The 23,170-nt window shown below is 33.8% G+C and overlaps 3 protein-coding genes across 6 annotated transcripts; 2 read left to right on the top strand and 1 right to left on the bottom strand.

Annotated features, from left to right (window-relative positions):
• The first annotated feature begins 3,377 nt into the window (after positions 1–3,377).
• On the top strand, positions 3,378–7,226 carry LOC108463711 (bZIP transcription factor 29). The gene is made up of 5 exons (XM_017763616.2): positions 3,378–3,796; positions 3,927–5,332; positions 5,407–5,539; positions 5,627–5,711; positions 6,664–7,226. The coding sequence occupies exons 2-5, from the start codon at positions 4,068–4,070 to the stop codon at positions 6,882–6,884; spliced, it is 1,704 nt and encodes a 567-aa protein (XP_017619105.1). The 5' UTR covers positions 3,378–3,796; positions 3,927–4,067; the 3' UTR covers positions 6,885–7,226.
• Positions 7,227–9,016: 1,790 nt separating this feature from the next.
• Positions 9,017–13,557, top strand: LOC108463709 (tRNA-dihydrouridine(47) synthase [NAD(P)(+)]-like). 4 transcript variants are annotated; one of them, XM_017763612.2, is made up of 10 exons: positions 9,017–9,511; positions 9,668–9,784; positions 9,876–10,112; positions 10,229–10,472; positions 10,630–10,913; positions 11,277–11,549; positions 11,759–12,040; positions 12,171–12,291; positions 12,858–13,027; positions 13,111–13,557. In XM_017763612.2, exons 1-10 carry the CDS (start codon positions 9,230–9,232, stop codon positions 13,207–13,209), a joined length of 2,109 nt encoding a protein of 702 aa, XP_017619101.1. In that variant the 5' UTR covers positions 9,017–9,229; the 3' UTR covers positions 13,210–13,557. The 4 variants fall into 4 exon arrangements, with proteins under 4 accessions (XP_017619101.1, XP_017619100.1, XP_017619102.1 ...); XM_017763611.2 differs by having other exon boundaries at positions 10,558–10,913; XM_053023951.1 differs by having other exon boundaries at positions 9,383–9,511; positions 9,615–9,784; positions 10,558–10,913.
• Positions 13,558–14,087: 530 nt separating this feature from the next.
• On the bottom strand, positions 14,088–16,286 carry LOC108463710 (amidophosphoribosyltransferase, chloroplastic). The gene has a single exon (XM_017763615.2). The coding sequence runs from the start codon at positions 16,099–16,101 to the stop codon at positions 14,329–14,331; it is 1,773 nt and encodes a 590-aa protein (XP_017619104.1). The 5' UTR covers positions 16,102–16,286; the 3' UTR covers positions 14,088–14,328.
• Between the last annotated feature and the right edge of the window lie 6,884 nt (positions 16,287–23,170).

Genomic DNA, 23,170 nt, shown 5'->3' with positions numbered 1-23,170 from the left:
GATGAGTCAACTCTTAGTGAAATCTGAAACAAACCAAGGTTTTATCCTTATTTTAAAGATTGTATTGGAGCATTAGATGGAACTCATGTTCGTGCATCCATTCCACTTAACATTCAAGGAAGATTTCGTAACCGTAAAGGGGGGACGACACAAAATGTATCGGTTGCCATCACATTTGATTTGAAATTTTCCTATGTTCTAGCTGGTTGGGAAGGTCGTGTACATGATTCTTGTATTTTAAGTGATGCACTTTCACGCCCAAGAGGATTAAGAATTCCGGAAGGTAAGAATTAACATTAAATACCAAATAGTTCTAGTAAGCTCATAATTTATTAGTAATATTATGTTTTGTAAAATTGTAGGTAAATATTATCTTGCTGATGCTGGATATGGCATTCGAAATGGATATATTACCCCCTATCATGGTGTCCAATATCATTTAAAAGAGTTTAGTGATCAAGGGCCTGAAAATGCAAAGGGACTCTTTAATCTTCGTCATTCATTATTGCGAATCACCATTGAACGTGTTTTTAGGATTTTGAAGAAACGGTTTCGTGTATTAGATGCTGAACCATTTTGGAATTTTCAAACTCAAGTAGATATAGTTTTGGCTTGTTGTATCATTCATAATCATATAATGGGAGTTAATCCTAGTGATTTACTTAATTATGGATTATACAAGGAGCCTGAGTCTAATTTGATAATACCAACTCTTACGGAGCGAGAAGAAAGAGAAGAAGCAAGAGAATGGAAAGAGAAGAAGCAAGAGAATGGTCTGCTAAGAGAGACGAAATTGCACAGACTATGCGGACTGATTATATGGCTAGAAATATTAAGTAGGTTTAGGGCTTAGAGTTATTGTTTCTATGTTATGTATGTTTTAGTATTAAAATTGTTTTTTTTTTTGTTAATGTTGGTTGGATAATGATATTGAAATTTTAGTTTGTTGGATTTTGAAATTATTATGTCTTAAATTTGTTAGATATTGAATTTATTATGTTTTAAGCTTGTTGAATTTATTATGTTAGATAGTGAATTTATTTGGTTGGATAATGATATTGAAATGATTGACAATTAAAATTATTAATGTAGAATGGGTAAGGACAACAAAGAAGGGACCTCCAAGCAATTTAGGTGGACAAAACTGATGGAACATCTTTTTCTTGAAATTCTAGCAGAGGAGGCCCAGAAAGGAAATAAGCCTCTAACACTTTCAAAGCAGTTTCTTTTAATCGAGTTGCCGTAGCTATTTCTAAAAGATTTCGAGTCCAATGCGATGCGAAGCATTTGGAAAATCATTTGAGGACTGTAAAAAACCAGTGGCAGATTATATGCACAATTCTGGATGAAAGTGGTTTTGAATGGGATGATAACATGAAAATGATCACATGTGATGGAGCGACATATGATGCAGCAGTGATGGTAATATATGTATATATATGTTAAGTATATTTCAATTATTTTTTACTTGTTATTCTAATTGTGTATAATATCCAACAGGCACACAAGAAGTATGAACCATTTTTGAATAAAAGCATTGATCATTATGATGAAATGGCTTTGGTTGTTGGTAAAGATAAGGCAACAAAGAGTTTTGCCAGAACATTTGCTGACATAGATTTGGATGATGGTAACCAAGATTTAGTGCTTATAGACGGAGACAATGAAGAGATTGAAAAGGTAAGAACAAATGTATCGTCATCTGGCACATCCAAACGTAAAAGAAAAAATGTTCAAGAAAGTGTCGTTGATGAACAAATTAAATTTGTGGGTGAACAACTTGGCAAAATTGCTAATGCTTTGGAACAATTTACTGTGGATAAGACACCGCATCTTTACGAAGAAGTGATGTCGATGGAGGAAGAAGAATTTGATGATAACTTTCTGTGTTCCATGTTTGATTATCTAGTAAGTCATGAATCCGAGACCAAAGCTTTTTTAGTTAAAAGTAAGAAGCACAGAAAAATTTGGCTTCAAAAATTTTCTCAAGGTTGAAGATATTGATACTTTTAATGTGGTGTAATATTAGTTATGCACTTGAACAATATTGTTGTTATTATGTGGTGTACTACTAATTATGCATTTGGATAATATTATTAATTTCTAATATTAATTGTGGTTTGGAAGCTAATTTATAATTATTCAATCCTTGTTTTTATTTTTTATAACACAATTACAAATAATTTATTTCACTTTGGTTGTTTTCAATTTATGACGGTTAATATTCTAGCTTAATAATTGAGTATTATTATATATTTAATTTGATTTATTTATTTATAAATAAATCATTGCAATATATGTAAAAACAATTTAAAGTATAAATTTATTAAAAATTTAAAATATAAATTTATTAATATATATATATATATATAAATTTATTAATATATGTAAAAAATTTTTCCGAAAATATTTTCGAAAATCTACCAAACAATGTAAAATATTTTACATGATTCATCTAAACACCAGAAAAATAAATCATTTCAGAAAAATAAATTATTTTCCAGAAATCATTTTTCGAAAAATATTTTACTAACAAACAAATGAACCATAAGATACTGGTATGTAAAAAATAGTTTATTTTTTAAATGTAACATTCATGAAAAGATTGGATTTAATAGAAAGTACATAAGAGTTGGTGGGACAAAATTAACATTTTTTATTCAACTTATTCATAATTAAAACATAATTGTTGCATGTTCTTCTGACTTCTGTTCTGTTCTCTATCTCTATGGTTTTAATTTATTGTTTAAAAGTAAGTAAATATTTTAATAATTTTAAAATATAAAATTAGCATTAAGATGATTTCAATTTATATGTACAGTTATGAATAAAGATTATTATCTTATGCACCATTAGTGTAGTAAAAAAATAATACTATTTATTTTAGGATATAATAAAATATAGCAATGTATTTTTTTATTTTACAGGTAATTTTTAAAAAATTCATATGTTTCTTTTTAAAATTTTACTTTATAATTGGAGAGTACTTATCAGCACTTTAACATTACTCGTGGAGTTTAAAATTATTAGTGTACTAAATATAATCTTATAAAATAATAATTAAATAATTTAAAAATACTTAGATATTATTTTAGAGTTTTTTAAAAATCTGAATAATACCTGCATTTACAAAATTTATAAACTATTGATCTTCACAATAGCAAAATATATTGATGCAACATATTTGATGAAAATGTGAAAATGTAAATTTAATAATATAATAAACAAAATTGAAGTATCACATTCGATTAGAATATGTTCCATTAAAACCAAAAAATGTAGAAGACATAGTAAAAGTGGAAAAATAAAATATGAATAAGATTTTGCGGGGTGTTATGATTGCTAAATAAGCTGCGGATATAGTGGTCGGAATGAAATTGAAATGCAAACCCTAAATGCAAATTCAAATGAAACTCCTTTTTCTTCTTTAATTTCACGCGTCGATTACGTGCATGTCATGAAATCCGTGTCCCCTTCATCGAAACCCCCACAAATTAAATTAAAATTCACAAGAAAAGATTTCTTTTCTTTTTTTTTCCTTTATCAAGGTTTCTAGACCGAGAAACCCAAACCCAAATTTTCTAATATTTTAAATCATTTTTTTCCACTGTGAAATTAAGAGAGAGAAAGCGCCTGCCGCTAAATCCGGCGGAGATTTTGGTGGTGTTGCCACCTTGCTAACTTGCACCTCGGCTGCCCCATTTGTTTTTTTGCTAAATTACGCCGGACGGCCATTGTTTTTGCTTCTTTGTTTTTTGCTCATTTCTTTCCCCTTGCTTTGACCTATAATTACAAGGTACTTAAGACATTACTTTTATGTTCATTGTTCTAAATTCTGTGGATTCCACTTTATCTTTACCCCCCCCCCCTTTTTCTTTTGTTTCTACTGTCAAATTCTCTCTATCTCACATTTTCTTTTTTTGCAGATTCTGGTGAGTTTGATTTGCTCATATTGTTGTTGTTTTTTATGTTTTGGAGTGAACTGGGTTAAGCTTTTAATTGTCCAAAGTTTTCATCTTTTTGAGTTTTTGTGTCATCATTGTTTGTAAGAAAGAAAAGAAGAAATTATGGGTGATGGTGAAGAAGGTAACACTGATGTGATGCAAAGGATTCAATCTTCATTTGGAACATCATCATCTTCAATCCCTAAGCAACCTTTATCGATGAATCATCTTGAGATACCTCAGTTGAATCCTAATCAAATCAGAGGAGCTGCTAGACATTTCTCTCATTTTGGCCAAAACTTTAACGGCGGTGTGGCTGCTGGTACTGGTGATGGTGCTACTAACAAAAGAGTTGGTATCCCTCCTTCACACCCCAACCAGATCCCACCCATTTCACCTTATTCGCAGATCCCCATGTCCCGCCCTTCAAACCAGCAAATGGGTTCTCAGAGTTTTAACTCGGGACCAACTCATTCGCGGTCTTTGTCTCAGCCTTCATCCTTCTTTTCACTCGATTCATTGCCCCCGTTAAGCCCTTCACCGTTTCGTGATTCTTCATCCATGGCAGTCTCAGACCAAGTTTCCACCGATGTGTCGATGGATGAAAGGGATGCAGCTGCTTCACATTCTTTGTTGCCACCGTCGCCTTTTTCAAAGGCGAATTCTCCACGGCTTGGGGAAAGCTTGCCGCCGCGAAAATCGCATAGGCGCTCCAGTAGTGATATTCCGTTTGGGTTTAATACGATAATGCAATCTTCGCCGCCTCTTATTCCTTTAAGGGGTTCTAGTAAGCCAGCTCAGTTGGTGAAAAAGGAAACCAGTGATGGCAATGGTGAAGGAATGGGTGAGAGGAAATCAGAAGGGGAAGTTGTCGATGATTTGTTTTCGGCTTATATGAATTTGGATAACATGGATGCGTTGAATCCTTGCGACGGTAAGAACAATAATGGTAATGAGAATCATGAAGATTTGGATAGCAGAGCAAGTGGAACGAAGACGAATGGTGTTGATAGCAGTGATAACGAAGCTGAAAGCAGTGTGAATGAAAGTGGGAACAGTTCGCGTGGCGGAATGAATTCGACCGAGAAGAGGGAAGGGAACAAAAGGGCCGCAGGAGCAGACATTGCTCCGAGCGGTAGACATTATAGAAGTGTTTCAATGGATAGTTTTATAGGGAAGTTGAACTTTGGTGATGAATCTCCGAAATTACCACCTTCACCTGGGAATCGGCTCGGACAACTCTCACCTAGGAATTCAATCGACGGGAATTCGGCTGCCTTTAGTTTGGAGTTTGGAAATGGTGAGTTCACCGAGGCTGAATTGAAGAAAATTATGGCAAATGAGAAGCTTGCTGAGATTGCTATGACTGATCCAAAGCGCGCAAAGAGGTATCCTATTGTTCAAGTCTATTGCTTGATAACAAAAGCTTTTCACTTAAACTTATTTTGTTTGGCTTTTGAAGGATTTTGGCCAATCGTCAGTCTGCTGCTCGTTCCAAAGAACGGAAGATGCGGTACATTTCAGAGTTGGAACACAAGGTTCAGACTCTGCAGACTGAAGCTACCACATTGTCTGCTCAGCTAACACTTTTACAGGTTGAGGATTTAGAGTACGGCATGTTATAGCAATATTTTCTAGTTTTAGTTTTCTTATTTCTCATCATCAACTTTAAATTTATGTAGAGAGATTCTGTTGGGCTTACAAATCAGAACAATGAGTTGAAGTTTCGTCTTCAAGCCATGGAGCAACAAGCACAACTCCGTGATGGTATGATTCGATTTCCATTTTCTTAAAACTGTACCTTTCTTTTTTGGACAAAGTATTAAGACTTTTGAATTGTAAAGCATGCAATTATGGTTGACCGATTGGATGTGTTGAGCAATTATTAGCTGTTTGTTTAACATGCTTTTAATGAGTGTTTTGTGTTCTTAGTTAGTGTGCTTGCATTTTCATGCTCACAGCTGCACATGCTACAAAATTTTGTCCTTGCATTGAAACCGATTCAGGAAAAATGTCCCTTGTATGGTAGTGTCTAATTGTTCTTCCCATCTTGTGTGCCATTTTTTCTGGGTAATACTGCAAATTTGCTGCTTCTACGTTTACAGAACTACGAGAACAAAAAATTCGTAAACCATGCTGAGCTTTTAAGGTTGCAATAAATATTATTATCTTGTATAGGAAACATATGGATTTTACTTTTTAATTGATTATGGTGCGTCATTTCATTTCATTTTTTCATGGTGCAAGTGGATTTTCCTTGCCCTTTCCATCATCCTCATATTTAGTATCTTCGAAGAAATGATGTTTCAAAGATGGTAAATAAGGTGCTGTAGTATTTTTTATATTTCACGCTAGGAATAAAATATAAAAGACTACTATTAGGAAAGTTGTGCCATAATCGTTGGTTTTGTCTTGAAGCTACATTATAGATCAATGGTGGAAGCTTAAATTGCACCAAAAATCATATTGCATTGATTAGCCATATGCCTCTACCTGCTACTCATGAAGTCTCATATAGGTCATGGCATTAAACCTACTGAACTTCGTGATAACTTTTCTCCTAAGCGGAGTTGGTTCTTTGCATATATGTTGTTCTAATTCATCCTTTCGATAACTCTGATGATTTGTTGTACCAAGTTCTCCATTATTCTACAACTGCATTGCCTGAAATTTTATGCTCGAGTGTCTTATCCTTCATTTTTGTGTTGCATTTGGAAAGCTCTAAACGAAGCATTAACTGCGGAGGTCCAACGATTAAAACTCGCTACTCAACAGCTAGGTGGTGATTCCGACCCTTCAAAAGGCATGGTTTCCGAGCCGCTTTCTGTTAATCAGCAGATGTTCCAGCTTAACATATCTCATCAGATGCAGAAGCAGTCACCTCCACAGCCCCAACAACAGAATGGGAACACAACTGCAAAAACCGAGTTGAATCAGTAGCTTGGTCTCTGGGAAGCTTTGAAAACCCATGATACCCCGTTTCTCTTCACCTCGGGTATTCATTAGTTTTCAACGTCCTGACTTCGGAGGATTTCAACCTGCATCAGATATTCTCCATCTTTAGATGATGGGACGAAGTAAAAACATACATCAGCTTGAATAATCATAATATCGGTTATAATCAAATCTTTTTAATTTATTTATTTATGGTAGATAAATCATTTTGGAATGTAAGCATTAAGTTGACATACAGGATTTGTTTCATTAACATTACAAGAGTTGATCTTTAACTCTTCTGTTATATTCTTTTTTTTATTTAATTCTCTTCTCATTTCAGTAAAAGAGTTTGGGCATTTCATTTGAGCGACTGTGGTTTTTTTCTTTTGCAGTTTGTTCTATCAATTGATTTTCAATGTACTTTGGGTATTTGCACAAGTTGAGTTTTATTGCACCAAAATGTAGCAAAACCAAACTTGTGAACTGAGAGAGAAAGAAAGCTAGTGTTTTCATCCCATGTATGTGTTTAATCATTCACTAAGCAGGCAGTGTGATAAGATTGGGACTTGGAAGCAATTAATCTGAAATCTTTCTTTTTAAAATATCAGATCAGCAAAAACTTTTATCACAGAAGAGCTTTCTTTGGCATATTCAGAGCATAGTTTCTTGTTCATTTGTAAAAAGTTTGAAACTTACAGAACATTTGGTTGGCTGGCATGAATAGCGAACCCATTCTGCGTTTATTCCAAGGGGAATAATTATTCCATAAATTGGTTTAATAAATTCCTTATTCAGCCGATTTAGAATTTATATCTCATTACCGACAATAACGAATTACTATTCTTCATTCTTACTAAAGAATGGCTGTTCCGCACAACAGCGAATAGCATTTATACATATATATATATATATTTAAAATTTTACCCTCATCATTTCAAGTTAAACCAAGACAACTTTTGTTAAATTTGATTTGGTTTTTTCAATATCATTCTCACTACAGAGGCAATAAAACAACTTCTTCGGTTTTTTCTATTTAAGATTAGCACTAAGGATTTTAAGCCTTTAAATTTTAGGAGTTCACAACAATTAAGAAAACCAAAATGAAGACTTGGAGCGATGGAAGACCACAAAAAATGCAACGGAAGCTGAAGATTATTTTTGTAATCAAAGTTTATTGTTATTTTGTTTTTTGAAAAATCCAGTAGAAAATAAAAAGTGAGAAGTTATAAGAAATCTGTGATGAAATTCCATAAAGCCTTGACGATGGTTGATAGTGACAATGAGATCAGTTGCAACGATGATGAGTTAAGAATGGAAACATTCTGAACAAATCAAAGTTGGTCAATTAAATTAAATTAAAAAAAAAAAACCAGGTAGAACTCCAAAAAAAGAAGAAAGAGATAAAAGTAATATTAAAATAAAAATTTTATACTTTTATAAGTAGGATTTTAATAATATTTCTAAATTTTTAAATATGATTTTTAGATTTATTTTGAAAATTAAATAAATTATTGGTAAATAACGTTATTATTATTTAATGTAAAAGGTGAAATTATTCATTTTCAAATAGTATGTTTTGACATAATATTTATAAATTTATTAAGAAATGAATAATATATTATACTATTAAGTATATTTATAATATATATTACTAAATTATAATATTTAAATTTTCTACATATATCATTTTTATGAATTATATCAATTTTAATAATAATAGAATAATAAAAATATTATTATTTAATTTAAGGATGATAATATCATTGAACACTTATTACTTTTCTCTTCCTTAGTATCATTATCAATCTAGCCAACTTAATACTATTACTTGTTTATTCTATTCAATCAACCAAACAACATAATATCTATTATTTTTATATTCTATTTCTACACATAATTAATACATTCCTAATTTATTCCATTTTATTAAACCAAACATGGCGATTGGATGGTAGAGTGGCTTAAGAGGTTAGACTCAAGTTCATGGTATGGCTTTAAATCTTTCTAATAATATTATCCTTTCCCTTCTAGATGAAACGACGCCGTTTGCTTTTTACTCTCCACCAAAACACGGCCTCGTTTTCGTCCTCACTCTCCTCATGAAAACGGCATCGTTTGCTTCTCAGGATAACAACGACATCGTTTTGTTTCTCACCGTCAGCGTAGTAAAGGCGCGGCACTTTTGCCCTGTGAATATGGGGTTACCCACGTTATGTACACTTACAACAACAATCCCACTGAACATAAACCCTAATCAGGAGCCACTCCTCGTTACTGGAAACAGAGCTTTAATCACTGCAGGAGATTGACAGGGAACTGAGTGCCCTCACCCAGCGAACTCGCCATCGATGGATGACTGTCCGAAAGATATCTGTGCGGTTACAGACTCTTCGACGGAAGGGGTCCCGGCTTCACAGCCGCCTTTGGACCCGAATGGAACTACTCAACGTTCACCGGAAGAGTTAGTAGCTCGAGCCATTGCACCTGTAAAGCGAGAGTTTCTTCGACCTCCACCATCCTCTAGAACCACCCAAAACAGCCCCGCCTCTGACACCAACGTCAAGCAACCTCAGGCAAACGTTGTCCAGGAAAAGAAATCGAAGCGGCAACTCAAACGAGAGCGTCGTCAGGTCCCAATTTTCTTAACCTGATCTGTTTCCCTTTACAAAAGCAATTGTTATTTGCCGGCAGGGAAAAAAATATTTTTTTTTATTGTTGTTGTTGTTATTGTAGTAGTGGAATGTAAATTGAAAAGTGATCGTTGAAGATTTGTTTTTCTCCTTCAGGAGCAAAATTCTCCTTTGAATCTATGTCCTGAGATAGCAAAGACGGGAGATGTCAATGCATGTTCTTATAAAGATAAATGTCGTTTCAGCCATGACATTGAAGCCTTTATGGCTCAGGTATTTGAATACCCATTTCCTGACTTTATAATTTGATCAAATCTTGCTAATTGGGTTTTTTTTAATAGTTTTTTTTTTTTTTTGTATGTAGAAACCGGCTGATCTAGAGGGTGACTGCCCATTTATAAAAGCTGATGCACCCTGCCCTTATGGTTTAGCCTGTAGATTTGCAGGCACGCATAAGGATAATGCTCCCATTGCTACTTCTAATTTATTGAAGAAAAGCTCTGAAGTCAATGGACTAAGCAAAGATGTTCAGAAGCTTTTGTGGAAAAACAAAATGCGCTTTACTAAAGCGGATGCTGTAGTTAAATCTCTTGGACTGGCGGTACAATGAAATAATTCTTTTATTGGTCCTTATTTCTTGCATTTCTGTTCATTCCATCTTGTTTTATAATCATTATGGTTTATTGTTAGTAACTTGTTATCAACGCGATAATTCAGGGGCCCAACTGGAAAGTAAAGAAGCTGGTAGATAAGGAGGAAGACGAAGTTGGTTTAGATGGTTCTCATGCTGCTGATGAGACCAATTGCAAAAAGGTGGTTGATGATTCAGTTGACTGTTCTGAGTGTCCTTCAACATTTCCAGCAGCAGTTAATGCTGAGGAGGCATGTGAAACTGATGAGTTGAGACCCTTGAAGAAGGCCAAGTTAGTGGTTGATGAAAAGTGCTCTGATGAAGGGGAAGGTGATAGACTTCTTGTGGATTTTTTATTCTTTACTAATTTTTGAACTGATAATCTAGTCTGTAACTCAGTTGTGTAAATTGACAGATGCAACTGTTTTGGAGAATGATAATGAAAAAAATTCTGCTGAAACTGAACTGGCAGATAATGTACTTGCAGAACCTGATAGGAGCCCCAAGATATGTAATTTGAAAGATGCGACTGTTCTTGAGAAGTATAATGAAAAAAAATCTGCTGAAACTGAACTGGCTGATGATGTACATGCAGAACCTGATAAGAGCCTCAAGATACACCCTCGTGAAAAGATGCTTATTGATTTTAGAGAGAAGTTGTATCTTGCTCCTCTAACCACAGTTGGGAATCTTCCTTTTCGTAGGGTTTGCAAAACACTGGGAGCAGATGTGACATGCGGTGAAATGGCAATGTGCACCAACCTTTTGCAGGTATGCATATCACAACTGCCTAGTGTTTTTTGGATCAGGGGCAAACTGCTACTTTTTCCTTCCAATAAGTGTCAGAAATTGAAATAATGGGCTGCGGTTAGCCAGTTAAAGTACACCCAAGGGAACGAATAGGCATAATTTTTTTTCTCAGCAAGGTATCCCAAATAAGAAACTAGTGATGTCTTGCATTAACTGGTTTGCTATTAGAATATACATCTTGATTGGAAGCTAACAGTTAGTACTTGAACTTCTTTTTGGCTAGCTCTTCTGGTGGCCCTTTCTTGTTTTTTACATTTGTTATTACTATAAAAGTGCCTTCTGTGCTTCATATGTTTCTCCGTGGCGCTTATCCTGTGGCAACAGGGTCAAGCTTCAGAATGGGCTCTGCTGAGGCGACATTCATCCGAGGATTTGTTTGGAGTCCAGATATGTGGGGCATATGCTGACACTGTAGCACGTACTGTTGAACTTATAGAAAAGGAGTGTACGGTGGACTTCATTGACATTAATATGGGGTGTCCAATTGATATTGTTGTTGATAAGGGTGCTGGATCTTTTCTTCTCACAAAACCATTACGTATGAAAGGAATCATTCAAGCAGCTTCTGGCACTGTAGATAAGCCTATAACTGTTAAGGTACTTGCTGGCATTTAGATTATTAGTTCATTTGTACATGCCTATGTCATTTACATGTGTGCTCAGTTGCTCACACATCTGGATCTCTTTTTTTTTTTTTTTTCCAACTTTTGCTTGTCAATATTTCTCCTTTTTCTCTCTTCTTTACATGCACTTGTTACAACCATCAAGCAGTTTCAAGATATGTAATTGTATTTTTGTTATGCCAGGTGAGAACGGGTTATTTTGGAGGTAAAAACCGCATTGATTCGCTAATTGCAGATATTGGCAGTTGGGGTGCTACTGCAGTGACAATACATGGTCGATCACGTCAGCAACGCTACAGTAAACTTGCTGATTGGGATTATATATACCAGTGTGCTCGGAAGGCCCCTAGCACATTACAAGTTTTGGGTAATGGAGATATTTTCTCATATTTAGATTGGAACAATCGTAAAACTGACAGCCCTGAGCTTTCTACGTGTATGATTGCTCGAGGGGCATTGATTAAGGTATGTATTTAGATTTTAGCATGTTTTGTTATATTTGACATTCTATCTGCAAACGTTCCATTATTTATCATACTGCTGAATTGTGCTTTACAGAATTTCAGTCTATCATAACAACTAAGTTGCTTTGCAGCCTTGGTTATTTACTGAAATCAAGGAACAGAGGCACTGGGATATCAGTTCTCAGGAGCGGTTGAATATTCTGAAGGAGTATGTACGTTTTGGCCTAGAGCATTGGGGATCTGACAAAAAGGGTATGCAGTAATTCTTCAACAGGCATTCCTTTTTCAGAACGGAATGCAAGTGATTTAGTTTGAATTCTCATACGTTAGCTTAGTGACCGATAACCTTATGCTGGTGCTGTGGTTTGAGAAACATTGTTCTATCTGCTGTGACTGAGTTGATAAAATGGAAACATTTTTCTTTCTTCTTTGGCCCAAAACTGTGTTGATTTTAAGTTTTAACCATATCGTTAAATAGCATCAAACTACCCCATTGGAATTTTAGCTTCCTGATTGAAGTTGTGAACCCATCCCAAGAAAATTTATGATATTCTCTTTTTTTGGAAGAGCATTGATTTTATCACCCAAAATAAAAGCAGCAGTGGCTTCTACAATAGTACAAATTCAAAATTATCGAGCATACTTGTACTGATGCATAATTTTGTGGTTTTCTTTGTAATAAGGTTGGAGATGCCAAAATGTCGTGTAAATTGTTTTCAGACATTAATAATTTTTTATTTCTGCTGCTGTGAACATATGCCTTGGTATTTTACAACTATTATGGTTTAAAGTTCTCTGGTATTTGACTGAATTTCCAGGTGTGGAAACAACTAGGCATTTTGTGTTGGAATGGCTTAGCTACGCATGTAGGTATATTCCTGTTGGTCTTTTAGATGTCATCCCCCAACGTCTGAATTGGCGACCTCCTTCATACTATGGACGAGATGATCTTGAGACGCTAATGGCTTCTGATTCTGCAGCTGACTGGGTATGCAGTTGCTTCTTACTATATTTCTAACTGTAATAACGCTAGTAGTGATCCTCTTATTAGTTTCGTCTTCACTTGTGCAGATCCGTATATCTGAAATGCTGCTTGGCAAGGTTCCAGATGGTTTCACATTCGCACCAAAGCACAAATCCAATGCTTATGATCTTGCAGAAAATGGCTAATTTTGTGTCATTTATTTAATATTACAGCATTTTTATGAATGCAAGTCTTTTGGTTTGCAGATTATGTTTTTCATTCCCTAGGTTTATTTAATTGCAGAAACCGTATCGAGGTGATATCACTATCTTTCAATTTTGTAGTGAAGTTAGCGGTATCTGATAGTAGCTCGTGCTGCTATCTAGCTTCTATTATTCAAGGGAGTATGCTCATCTTGCTCCAAATTTAGTACCATTTAATTTAACTACTATAACCATTAAATAATGTAATTGTACAAGATACTACAGATTACATTTTCATTTGAATGGTTAAAATATAATTAAGGGATGCTTTGTGCCACTTGTGATTGAAAACTGTAGTTTTAAGAGTAACAAGTTTTATCACGTAGAACTATTCAGAAAAGTATGAGAATAGATAAAGTAAACATGATATAGCTGTTTGACTTGAATATGAGCTTTTAACTTGCTCTTGTAAGTATATTTATCATCATACACAATTCTGCTACTATTATAATCGTAGGACTGCCATGCTCTGCTCCACTCAAATGATCTGTTGGACCATCCATCAGTATTATTCTTTAATTTTTGATGTAGGAAATTGCCATTTCTTTGCTGCTTGTATTCCATTCCTTGGAGCTATTTTTGACAGTAGCAGATGAGCCAGGGGCGAGGGCCTAGTAACCAACTCCTCTAGGTTTGAGGGGTGGTTTAGCTTGTGGTGGAACTGCTCAACCATAGCATTAATTTTGTCTTGTTGATGATTAGGATGAGATGGTCAAGTACTACGTAATTAAAGCAAATCATTAATAAAGCAGAGCCCTTGCTGTAATGCCATGTTAGGGAAGGGATCTTCGTTATTAATGCACTGCATCAGCTTGCTTCCATTTCCAGAATTTCTTTTTTATTAAATATCAGTCATAGAATGAAAGTAGGAAACTCGGACTTTATAAAATGCATAAACAAAACAAACACATCAACCCAGCGTCTATTAGAGATTAGTTTGCAGAGCCAAAACAGTGGGTCAAAATTGTATAAGCTTTAGAATTTAGATGAAAGCAAAAAGAGTGTCTTGAGATTCACCCAAAGATGGATCTTTCCCCCCTCTAAAGTAATTGCTTGAAACATCTAGATGTTGCTCTTTTGATACAGGGGATCAATTTCTTTCTCAATGTTCAAATCTCGTGGGCCTTGAATCCATCCTCCATCAATGGAATCCATAGGTCCATTCAGCCCATCATCCAAGAAATCCCCAACCCGTTTCACTTTAACCTCCCTTGGCATCACTGGGTATTTTCCTGAGAAGCAAGCATAACAGAAATTTGGAGACTCACTACTGCCCAACATCTTCTTCAAGCTTTCGAATGGCAGAAATGCCAGTGAATCACATCCAATGAACTCCCTTATCTCCTCCACACTCATTCTATTCGATATCAACTCCTCAGAGCTTGGTGTGTCCACTCCGTAATAACAAGAACCGATGATTGGTGGGCTTGCGATTCTCATGTGAACCTCCTTAGCCCCTGCTTCCTTAATCAACCTAACAATTTTTGAAGATGTGGTTCCTCTCACAATTGAGTCATCCACCACCACAATCCTCTTACCTTCCAATACACCACGAACCGGTGAAAGCTTTAGCTTCACTCCAAAGTCTCTAATCTTCTGCGAAGGCTCGATAAAAGTTCTTCCTACATAGTGAGACCTGATCAGGCCTTGCTGGAATGGCACCCCTGCTTTGCCTGCATAACCAAGGGCAGCCACCACGCCAGAATCCGGAACTGCAATCACGACATCACAGTCAACGGGAGCTTCGGTAGCAAGTATTTCCCCAAAAGCATGCCTTGATTCATAAACAGACCTTCCAAAAACAACAGAATTAGGCAAAGCAAAATATATATGCTCAAAAATGCATTGTTTTGGTTCAGGGTGGGGCATCAAGCAAACTGATTGAACACCATCTTTTTTATCCACCACCAACACTTCACCTGGATACACCTCTCTCTCATATGTTGCCTCGATCAAATCAAGAGCACATGTTTCAGAGGCAAAAACTACAGCACCATTGCTCCTCCTTCCCATTACCAAAGGCCTAAATCCATGGGGGTCACGCACTGCAACAAGCTTATCCTCGGTCACAAACACCATCGAATAAGCTCCTTCAAGCTTCTCACAAGCTTCAACAATCCTCAAAAAGAAAGGCCTAGCTTTTGAAATAGCAATCAAATGAAGTACAACCTCAGTATCAGAACTAGTATTGAAAATTGAACCATTGTCTTCAAGCATAGCTCTCAAAGCTCGGTAGTTTACCAAGTTTCCATTGTGTGCAACCCCAATGGACCCAAACCTGTACCCAGCAACAAAAGGCTGCACATTTTTTAACATAGAAGAACCGGCAGTTGAATATCTAACATGTCCAATAGCCATTTCACCAGGTAATTGATCAAGCTTAGACTCGTTAAACACTTCAGATACTAAACCAACCCCAGTAACCGACTGAAGAACATTGTTATTCACTGCTACAATACCTGCACCTTCTTGTCCACGATGCTGAAGCGCATGGAGGGCCAAATAGCAGAGACGTGAGGCTTCAGGGTCGCCAAAGATACCCACAACACCACACTCCTCACGGGGCTTATCGTCGTCATCATCACTAAAAGGAGGCACCAAACCGTCTTCATTTTTGTTTGCTGAAAAGAAGTCAGAGATTGGGTTTTTAGAGGAGGTGGTAAACTGAGATTTCTGGGGATGAAGAACACGATTGCAAGGGAAAGAAGAGGGTTTTTGAAGGGTTTTTGGGAGGAGAGGAAAGGGGACTTTTTGAGGGGTGTTCAGAGAAAAAGAATGGTGTTTGGAGATGGGTTTTGAGAGAGCTGAAGAAGAAGACAAAGGAGAGGCTGCCATGGATGGTTTCCCTGCTGTTTTAGGAGTGTTTTCCCTGGGAAAGAAAATAGGAAGAGAGTTATGTTAAAGCAAAGATGGCCTAAGAAAAGCAGTGTCAATAGGCGTATAGGACTTAGGGTTTTGAGTTTTGACTACTGAGGTGGCTTTGTCCCCACAATTTTCTCGAGTTCTAAAAAATTTTGTTTTTGACCGGTTTGCTTCAATTAATTAGTCTGTTCTCAACTATCATTAAGGGAAAATATCTTAACCTTCTTATTATCTTAATAAAAAATACTTTACATAAATTTTAGTTTAATATGTAATTTTATTCATTAATTATTTTTGGTGGAATATAAGAATAGGACAAAACTCGAATAACAAATATGATTAGCATGATACGAACTCAGGCCACGGTGAACATCTTAACCATCAAGCTATCACATAAGGTTCAATTAATTAATTTTAATTTTATGTAATTTTATACATAAAATTTTAATTCAATTTAATTCTCATAATTTATTAACATAATTAGTGATATAGTATCATTTTATATTAATATACTACATATACAAATAATTAAATTAATGTATTTATTTCTTTAAATGTGTATGATTGAATTAAAATTAAAGTTTCATTTATACGTTTGAACCGCAATCAAAATTTCATGCGTATAATTACACAATCATAATTTATGTATCAAATTGTACATTGAAATAAAGTTTATGTATAATTTTAATATTTATCTATTTTAAAATAATAATATATTAATTATATTATTTGATTGTACATTTATGTAAATGAGTTTATTGAGTCTTATCTTAGTTGTCATTATTGTTATTGCAATAATCAAGAGAATCTGAGTTCAAGCATACTAAAATATAATTTTCCTCTTATTTAAAAATTAATAAAACCAAAAATTATACTCGTAATAGTTATATGCAGACAAGTGATTAAAAAATATATATGACTTTCAAATTTAAAATTTACTTCTATTTTGGGTAAAATATCTCTTAATTATTTCTCAATTTTAAAATCGGGCAAGTTAATCTCACTGAAAAATAGAGAGTATTGTAGTTTATGTTAATTTTAAAAGTAAGTAAATAAGAACAATTATTTATGTTATTGTTAAATTTATCCTTCATGGTAATAAGTTATCTTTCCATTTCAGAATCGAGTAAGTTAGCTCATCTTTATTAATTTTAAAAAAGTAAATAAAAATAATTATTTACGCATTATTAAAGGTTTTATTCAATTTATCACATGTGACAATAAGAAAAAAGAAAGATAAATTAATCTTAAAAAGTTAACCGACCTATCCAATTTTTAGTACTATATGAAAACATTTATTTCGATAAATATTCTTTATATTATCAAAAAAAAAAAAGGAAAAAGAGCAATGAGTTGCTAAAATAAACACAGTAGCGGCTAAACAACAGATCACTAGTTACATCACTCAATCTATACAAATTCTCATGTTTACACTACCCATCTATTTATATTTTTCCCTATAATCCTCATTCTCACTATATATCTAATATTATTTACAATAATCATTTCACTAGCTTGTTGCCTTTTAAGTGTTTCTACGTTTTTTCTCTTTATATGTTGGGAATGTAAATATTATAGTAAACATGTAATTATTTTTATTTATTTGAACGATAAATAAATAAAATTAATCTCATATTTCATTATTATATATTTTTATGTTTTTGTCTTTCATATTTTACATGCATAGTAGAATTGTGACAATTAAATATTAGTTCATTGATGGTCTAAGTTCAAACTAATGATAAGTGCCACTGTAAGAACGTTTACATTGCGAGAAAGACAACTTACTTCAGTAGATAATCTAAACGAGTTTGTAATCCCGTAAAAGAATCAAAGTAAGCATTTGATTCAAATATTGAGAAGGATTATTATGTCGTCTACAATTCCAATTGAGGAGATGACTAGTCTTGGCTATCGGAGCAGTTGACTCCATGGGTAGGGATATAGATGTATTTATTGGCAGAATGATACATTTGACTAGACCCAAGATGAATTAATTCTGAATCCATTTGTGAATTAATTAACTTGTGACATTCATAGTGTGATTTACCTAAATCCTAAATGAATCATTGACCATGCGTATGTAACTTATATGCTTTGATATAAGTGGAGGGTTATGCTCTAAAGATGATCGAGCCGATAGCCGGTATGTTGGGCACATGACTTGTATATGGCATGACTTTACTAATAACAGTGGAATTCATAGCTCAATTAAAGAGTTAACGATATCCTCTCATTGACATTGTGTGGATTGATAAATATGGAACGTAGTCACAGGTTACTTATTCTTGAACGATAAATTTATCACAATCATTTGTTAACAATGATCATATTAGTCATTAAGAAGACACAACGATGACATTGAGATAAAATAGAATTTGTATTGAGTGAACGAATTTAACTCAAATGAATAAAGGATATCATATGATGGTAACACACACATGACGAGGTCATTGGACAAAACAGTTGAATGAATTGTTTTTGTAAAGAGTATGCAAAAATGAGTTTTCAATCATGGTACTTCTTGTGGACTGACTCCACGATTAAGTAATTGCGAATTATCATAATGATGCTTTTGGATATAAGTGCAATTACTAGAGCTTAATTGTATATGTCTGCTTGATCCCTCCGCTAGCTGAACAAAGTATGTGAATCGCAAGGAGATTCTACGACTTTGGAAACAATTTAATTGAGTCGATTTATTCAATGTGAAATTAAATTGGGTTGTTGTAAAAATTGTTCAAGTAGCGAATTTGATTAAATAAATTTTTTTGAAAAATCTAAGTGATTTTTGGGAAAATTAATTTTGATCATGTAATAGCCCAAATTTCAACGATGTAGGAAATAGTGGTTCAAGACCAGAAAATCCAAAAAATGAACTCGTAAATTTTATTATTTAATATTTACGAGAAAAATGTAGCTTTTAAAAGATTTTTGAAATAGTAAACTGTGTTTTATAAAGATTTATTTGGTTAAGAAATTGAGAAAAAGAGGTATTGAGATCTCGGTGTTATAAATCGAGCCATAAATATTTTTATGAATATTTATAGAATGTCAATAAGGTAGTATTAAAATTTCGTTAGAAAATTTTAACATTTCAGTATTCAATTAGATAAAAAGGACTAATTGAAAAGGTGCAAAACTTGCTAAAGTGATTAAATAGCTTAACCATTAAATAAGGGAGACAAAAAGGGCAAATGGACCATTTTAAAATGGCTGAGGCTAAAAGGGCAAATGGACCATTTTAAAATGGCTGAGGCCACATAGCGTGAAAAAAAATCAAAGATTTTTATGTGAAAAGGACAAAATTGGAATTTTAACAAAAGTTACATGGCCAAAGTTGATTTTAATGATTTCTACGTCATTTCTTCTTCAACTTTCTGTCAAACACAGCCATGGAAGAAGGTTTTGAGATGGTCTTTCATATTTTAGCTTCAAGTAAGTTCAATTCTTGCTTTTTCCTTGAAATTTTTATATTTTTTGACTTTTACAATTAGGTCCAACTTAGTATTCTATTAGTTTTTGATTTTGTTGAAAATTTTGGAAGTTACCATTGATAAGTTCATATGATTTTTTTTATTTGATGATGAAATTGAGATGTTAATGGATGTTTAAAGGTGTTTTATTAAAGAATTTTGGATAAAAATATGTTTTAGGGGTTAAATTGAAAAAAGTTGAATTTATGGAAAATTCTAAAATTTCATGGAATTCATGGGCTGTGATTGGTATGAATGAGAATAATTAGGCTTGGATTAAGGATTAAATTGCAAGAATTTCATTTTCCGAGCCTAGGGACGAAATCGTCATGTATTAAAAGTTAAGGGGAAAAATGGTAATCGACATTTTGCACTAAAACAGTTTTGGATAGTAGTAGTAGTCTAACTTTGAAAAATCACCAAAAATTGTGGGAATCAAATTAGAGGATGAATAAAATCTAAAATTAAAGCTTATTGAGCCTAGTTTCTCATAGAAGAAATGGTGTAAGCAATGGAATTGTAAATCCTGAGATATAATAAATTTTTTGAGACAAGGTCAGAATGATTTCGGGTTCCCTTATTCTGACTTTGGAAAATCATCAAAAATTGAAAAAAAATAATTATGGGCTTAAATTTATATGTTCAAATTCTTAATGAGTTTATTTTCAAAAGAAACAAACGAGAATATCATCCAAATTCTGTGTTAAGAAATAATTAATTTTTAGTAAGCAAAGGTCAAAGCTGTCAAACAACAGAACAGAGTTAAATTTGAAGATTTTACTGTACTAATTGGCTAAACTATAAGTTCTGAAATTTTTATGTAGAAGGATATATGAATCAAGTTTCAAAAACATCAAGCGGATCTTAATTTGGACTTCTGTAGCTCAAGATAAAAATAATTTAGTGACTATGACACGGATGGACAACTTTGAATATACATATAAGTAAATAGTGAAATTATAGATAATGTTACTTATAAGCATGATATATACATTAAGGTATATGAATGAATTGTGTATAAATTGATCACATGCCTGATTATAATCGATAAACGTTGAATTAGAAATGATATAATGTTTTATTCAAATATTTATTATGAAATTAAGATTATCGTTATGGTATAAAAATCGAATTGTAAGTTTGTGTAACTTGAATTGTATTCTTAAATGCTTGAAATGTATGTTTATGTGATGAAAATGTGATTTGAATGCTCAATGTATGATTATTGATGAAATGTTGATAATATTCAATAAAAAGGGAAATAAATCCCGGTTGAATGAAATGGAATTTGATGGATCACTGAAAAGGATTTGACGGTAAAAAGGATCTAGCCCGGACGGGTGATCCTAATATGAGCCCTCCTGAAAAATATGTGTGAAATGAATTTAGCTCGGACGGGTAATCCAAAGTAAATGTGAGTCTAGATTTAACCTGGACTGGTAATCCAGACAAAGCTCTATAGAGTATTTGTCATTGCAAGGGATTTAGCCTAGACTGGTAATCCCGATAATACTCTTTAAGCATATGTTACAGGGGATTTAGCATGGACTGGTAATCCTGCTGTAAGAAATAAGGTTCGTAGGAGTGTGCTATTTTACAGGGGATTTAGCCTAGATTGGTAATCCTGTGTAAGAAATGAGGTTCGTAGGAGTGTGCTCTCTGAAAAGGACTTATGTATATATGTGTACGAATTGACGGTTAATGAGATTGTACACCATGAGTGTACTACAGGAAATCCATTGAAATTTCGAGAAATTCAACGGGATAAATATGGAAAACAGTAAATACATGGAATTATGAAATTGGTGAGCGTATTCACAAGAATTTTTCATTTGAAATTGTGATTGACAGGAAGAAATAGCGAATTGCATACTTATGTATGGTTGCAAATATTTATCTGAAATACAAGAAAATGATGGTTATTGATATATGGAGACATGCGAATATGATATATGAACATGGAATATGTTTGATAAATATGTTCATTCATAATTATGAAATTATGTACCTCATGTGTACTATTTGCATAAAGATGATATTTCAAATATTTTGATGAGTAAAGCTCAAATATAAAATAGTATGAAATCAAGACAAGTTGTTATGAAAATGTATTTAAAATACAGAGGTACGATTGCTATATGTTATATGATTATATAATGTGAAATTGTCTATATATATGAGAAATTTAATGAGAATTGAGCCCATACATGTTTCTTGGAATTTATATGAAGTGTATAACTAACAAGGGTGATGAGGTTATGTGATAGGGCTCGTGATCAAGATGATTGAATATACTTTGTATGTTTATATTAAATTTAAATGAGTGAGTTTTCAGAATCTCGTTGATTAGGAAGCTTGACGGAGATCACTCACACTATCCATCGGCCTATTTTGGTATGTATGGTAAATGAATTATGGTTGTAATGGCATGTATAGGTTAATTAGTCAATGTTGGCTTATAAAAGATCCAACTGTAACTAGCCATTGGTATGGCTTGTATTTAGTAAGTTTTGAGTTACATATAATTATGATTTTATCATGTTTGATCTGGGTTTAAAATGAATAAATGATGAGATGGTATAAGTATAGGGCTGACTATGATGGTTAAGAATGCTATAAAAATTTATGAATATTTCTATATATGTAACACCCCTCGCCCGTATCGCTCACCGGAACAGGGTTCGAGGTGTTACCTGACTTAAACTCAGTCAATCACACAAAAACCTTGCTGAAAAATTTCAATCAATTTAAAACTTTTCTTTTCACATGCAATCTATCCCATATATGAGCTTACGAGGTCCAAAACATTAAAATCCTATACATGCCATAGACTCGAAATACTAGGATTTACTTACACCGATAACGTGAGCTCGACAGTGTGATAATATCTCCGACAAACTCCAACCCGAGCAGGTAACTGAAGTCAACAATCTATAAAACAGAGAAATGTAACAACGGAGTAAGCTTTCATAAGCTTAGTAAGTCTTAAGCAATGCAAACAAATAAACGCAATTATACTTCTATTATTTAATTTCTTAAGAGGCCAAATTCTAGGGATATTGCCATCTAGCCGAATATACACAAGCACATAATGCACGTTCAGCATTCTTATCACACTTAATCTGAATTCATATAACATATTTTTATCAAATACCCTCACATACTTTCACACCCTGACCAGGTGTATCATGATCATAGGTATAGTTTTAACATTTATTCACGTACGTATCACATTACTCCCTTATGATTCACTTCAAATCAAACTCACATATGAGTACATACTGCGTACCTGGCCCACTTTACGTATTAAATGTATTCATTTGACAATCTAGCACGAGGTACCTTAGTCATAGGCTTTTCTCAAATCACCGGCATTTCGCCTGCTAGGCTCGAGGCCCGATATCATTTCACCGGCTTTATAGCACGCTAGGCTCGAAGCTCGAATAGTATCTTACCGACATTATAGTCGCTAAGCTCAAAGGCCTGAATAATCAAATCAACAAGTTCCATATAACATATTCATATCAATTGAGTACTAACATCATTCGAACGTATATATAATTATA

The sequence above is a fragment of the Gossypium arboreum genome, chromosome 13 (assembly GCF_025698485.1).
Source record: "Gossypium arboreum isolate Shixiya-1 chromosome 13, ASM2569848v2, whole genome shotgun sequence".
NCBI lineage: Eukaryota > Viridiplantae > Streptophyta > Magnoliopsida > Malvales > Malvaceae > Gossypium > Gossypium arboreum.
This window is presented reverse-complemented; position numbering and strand designations above follow the sequence as displayed.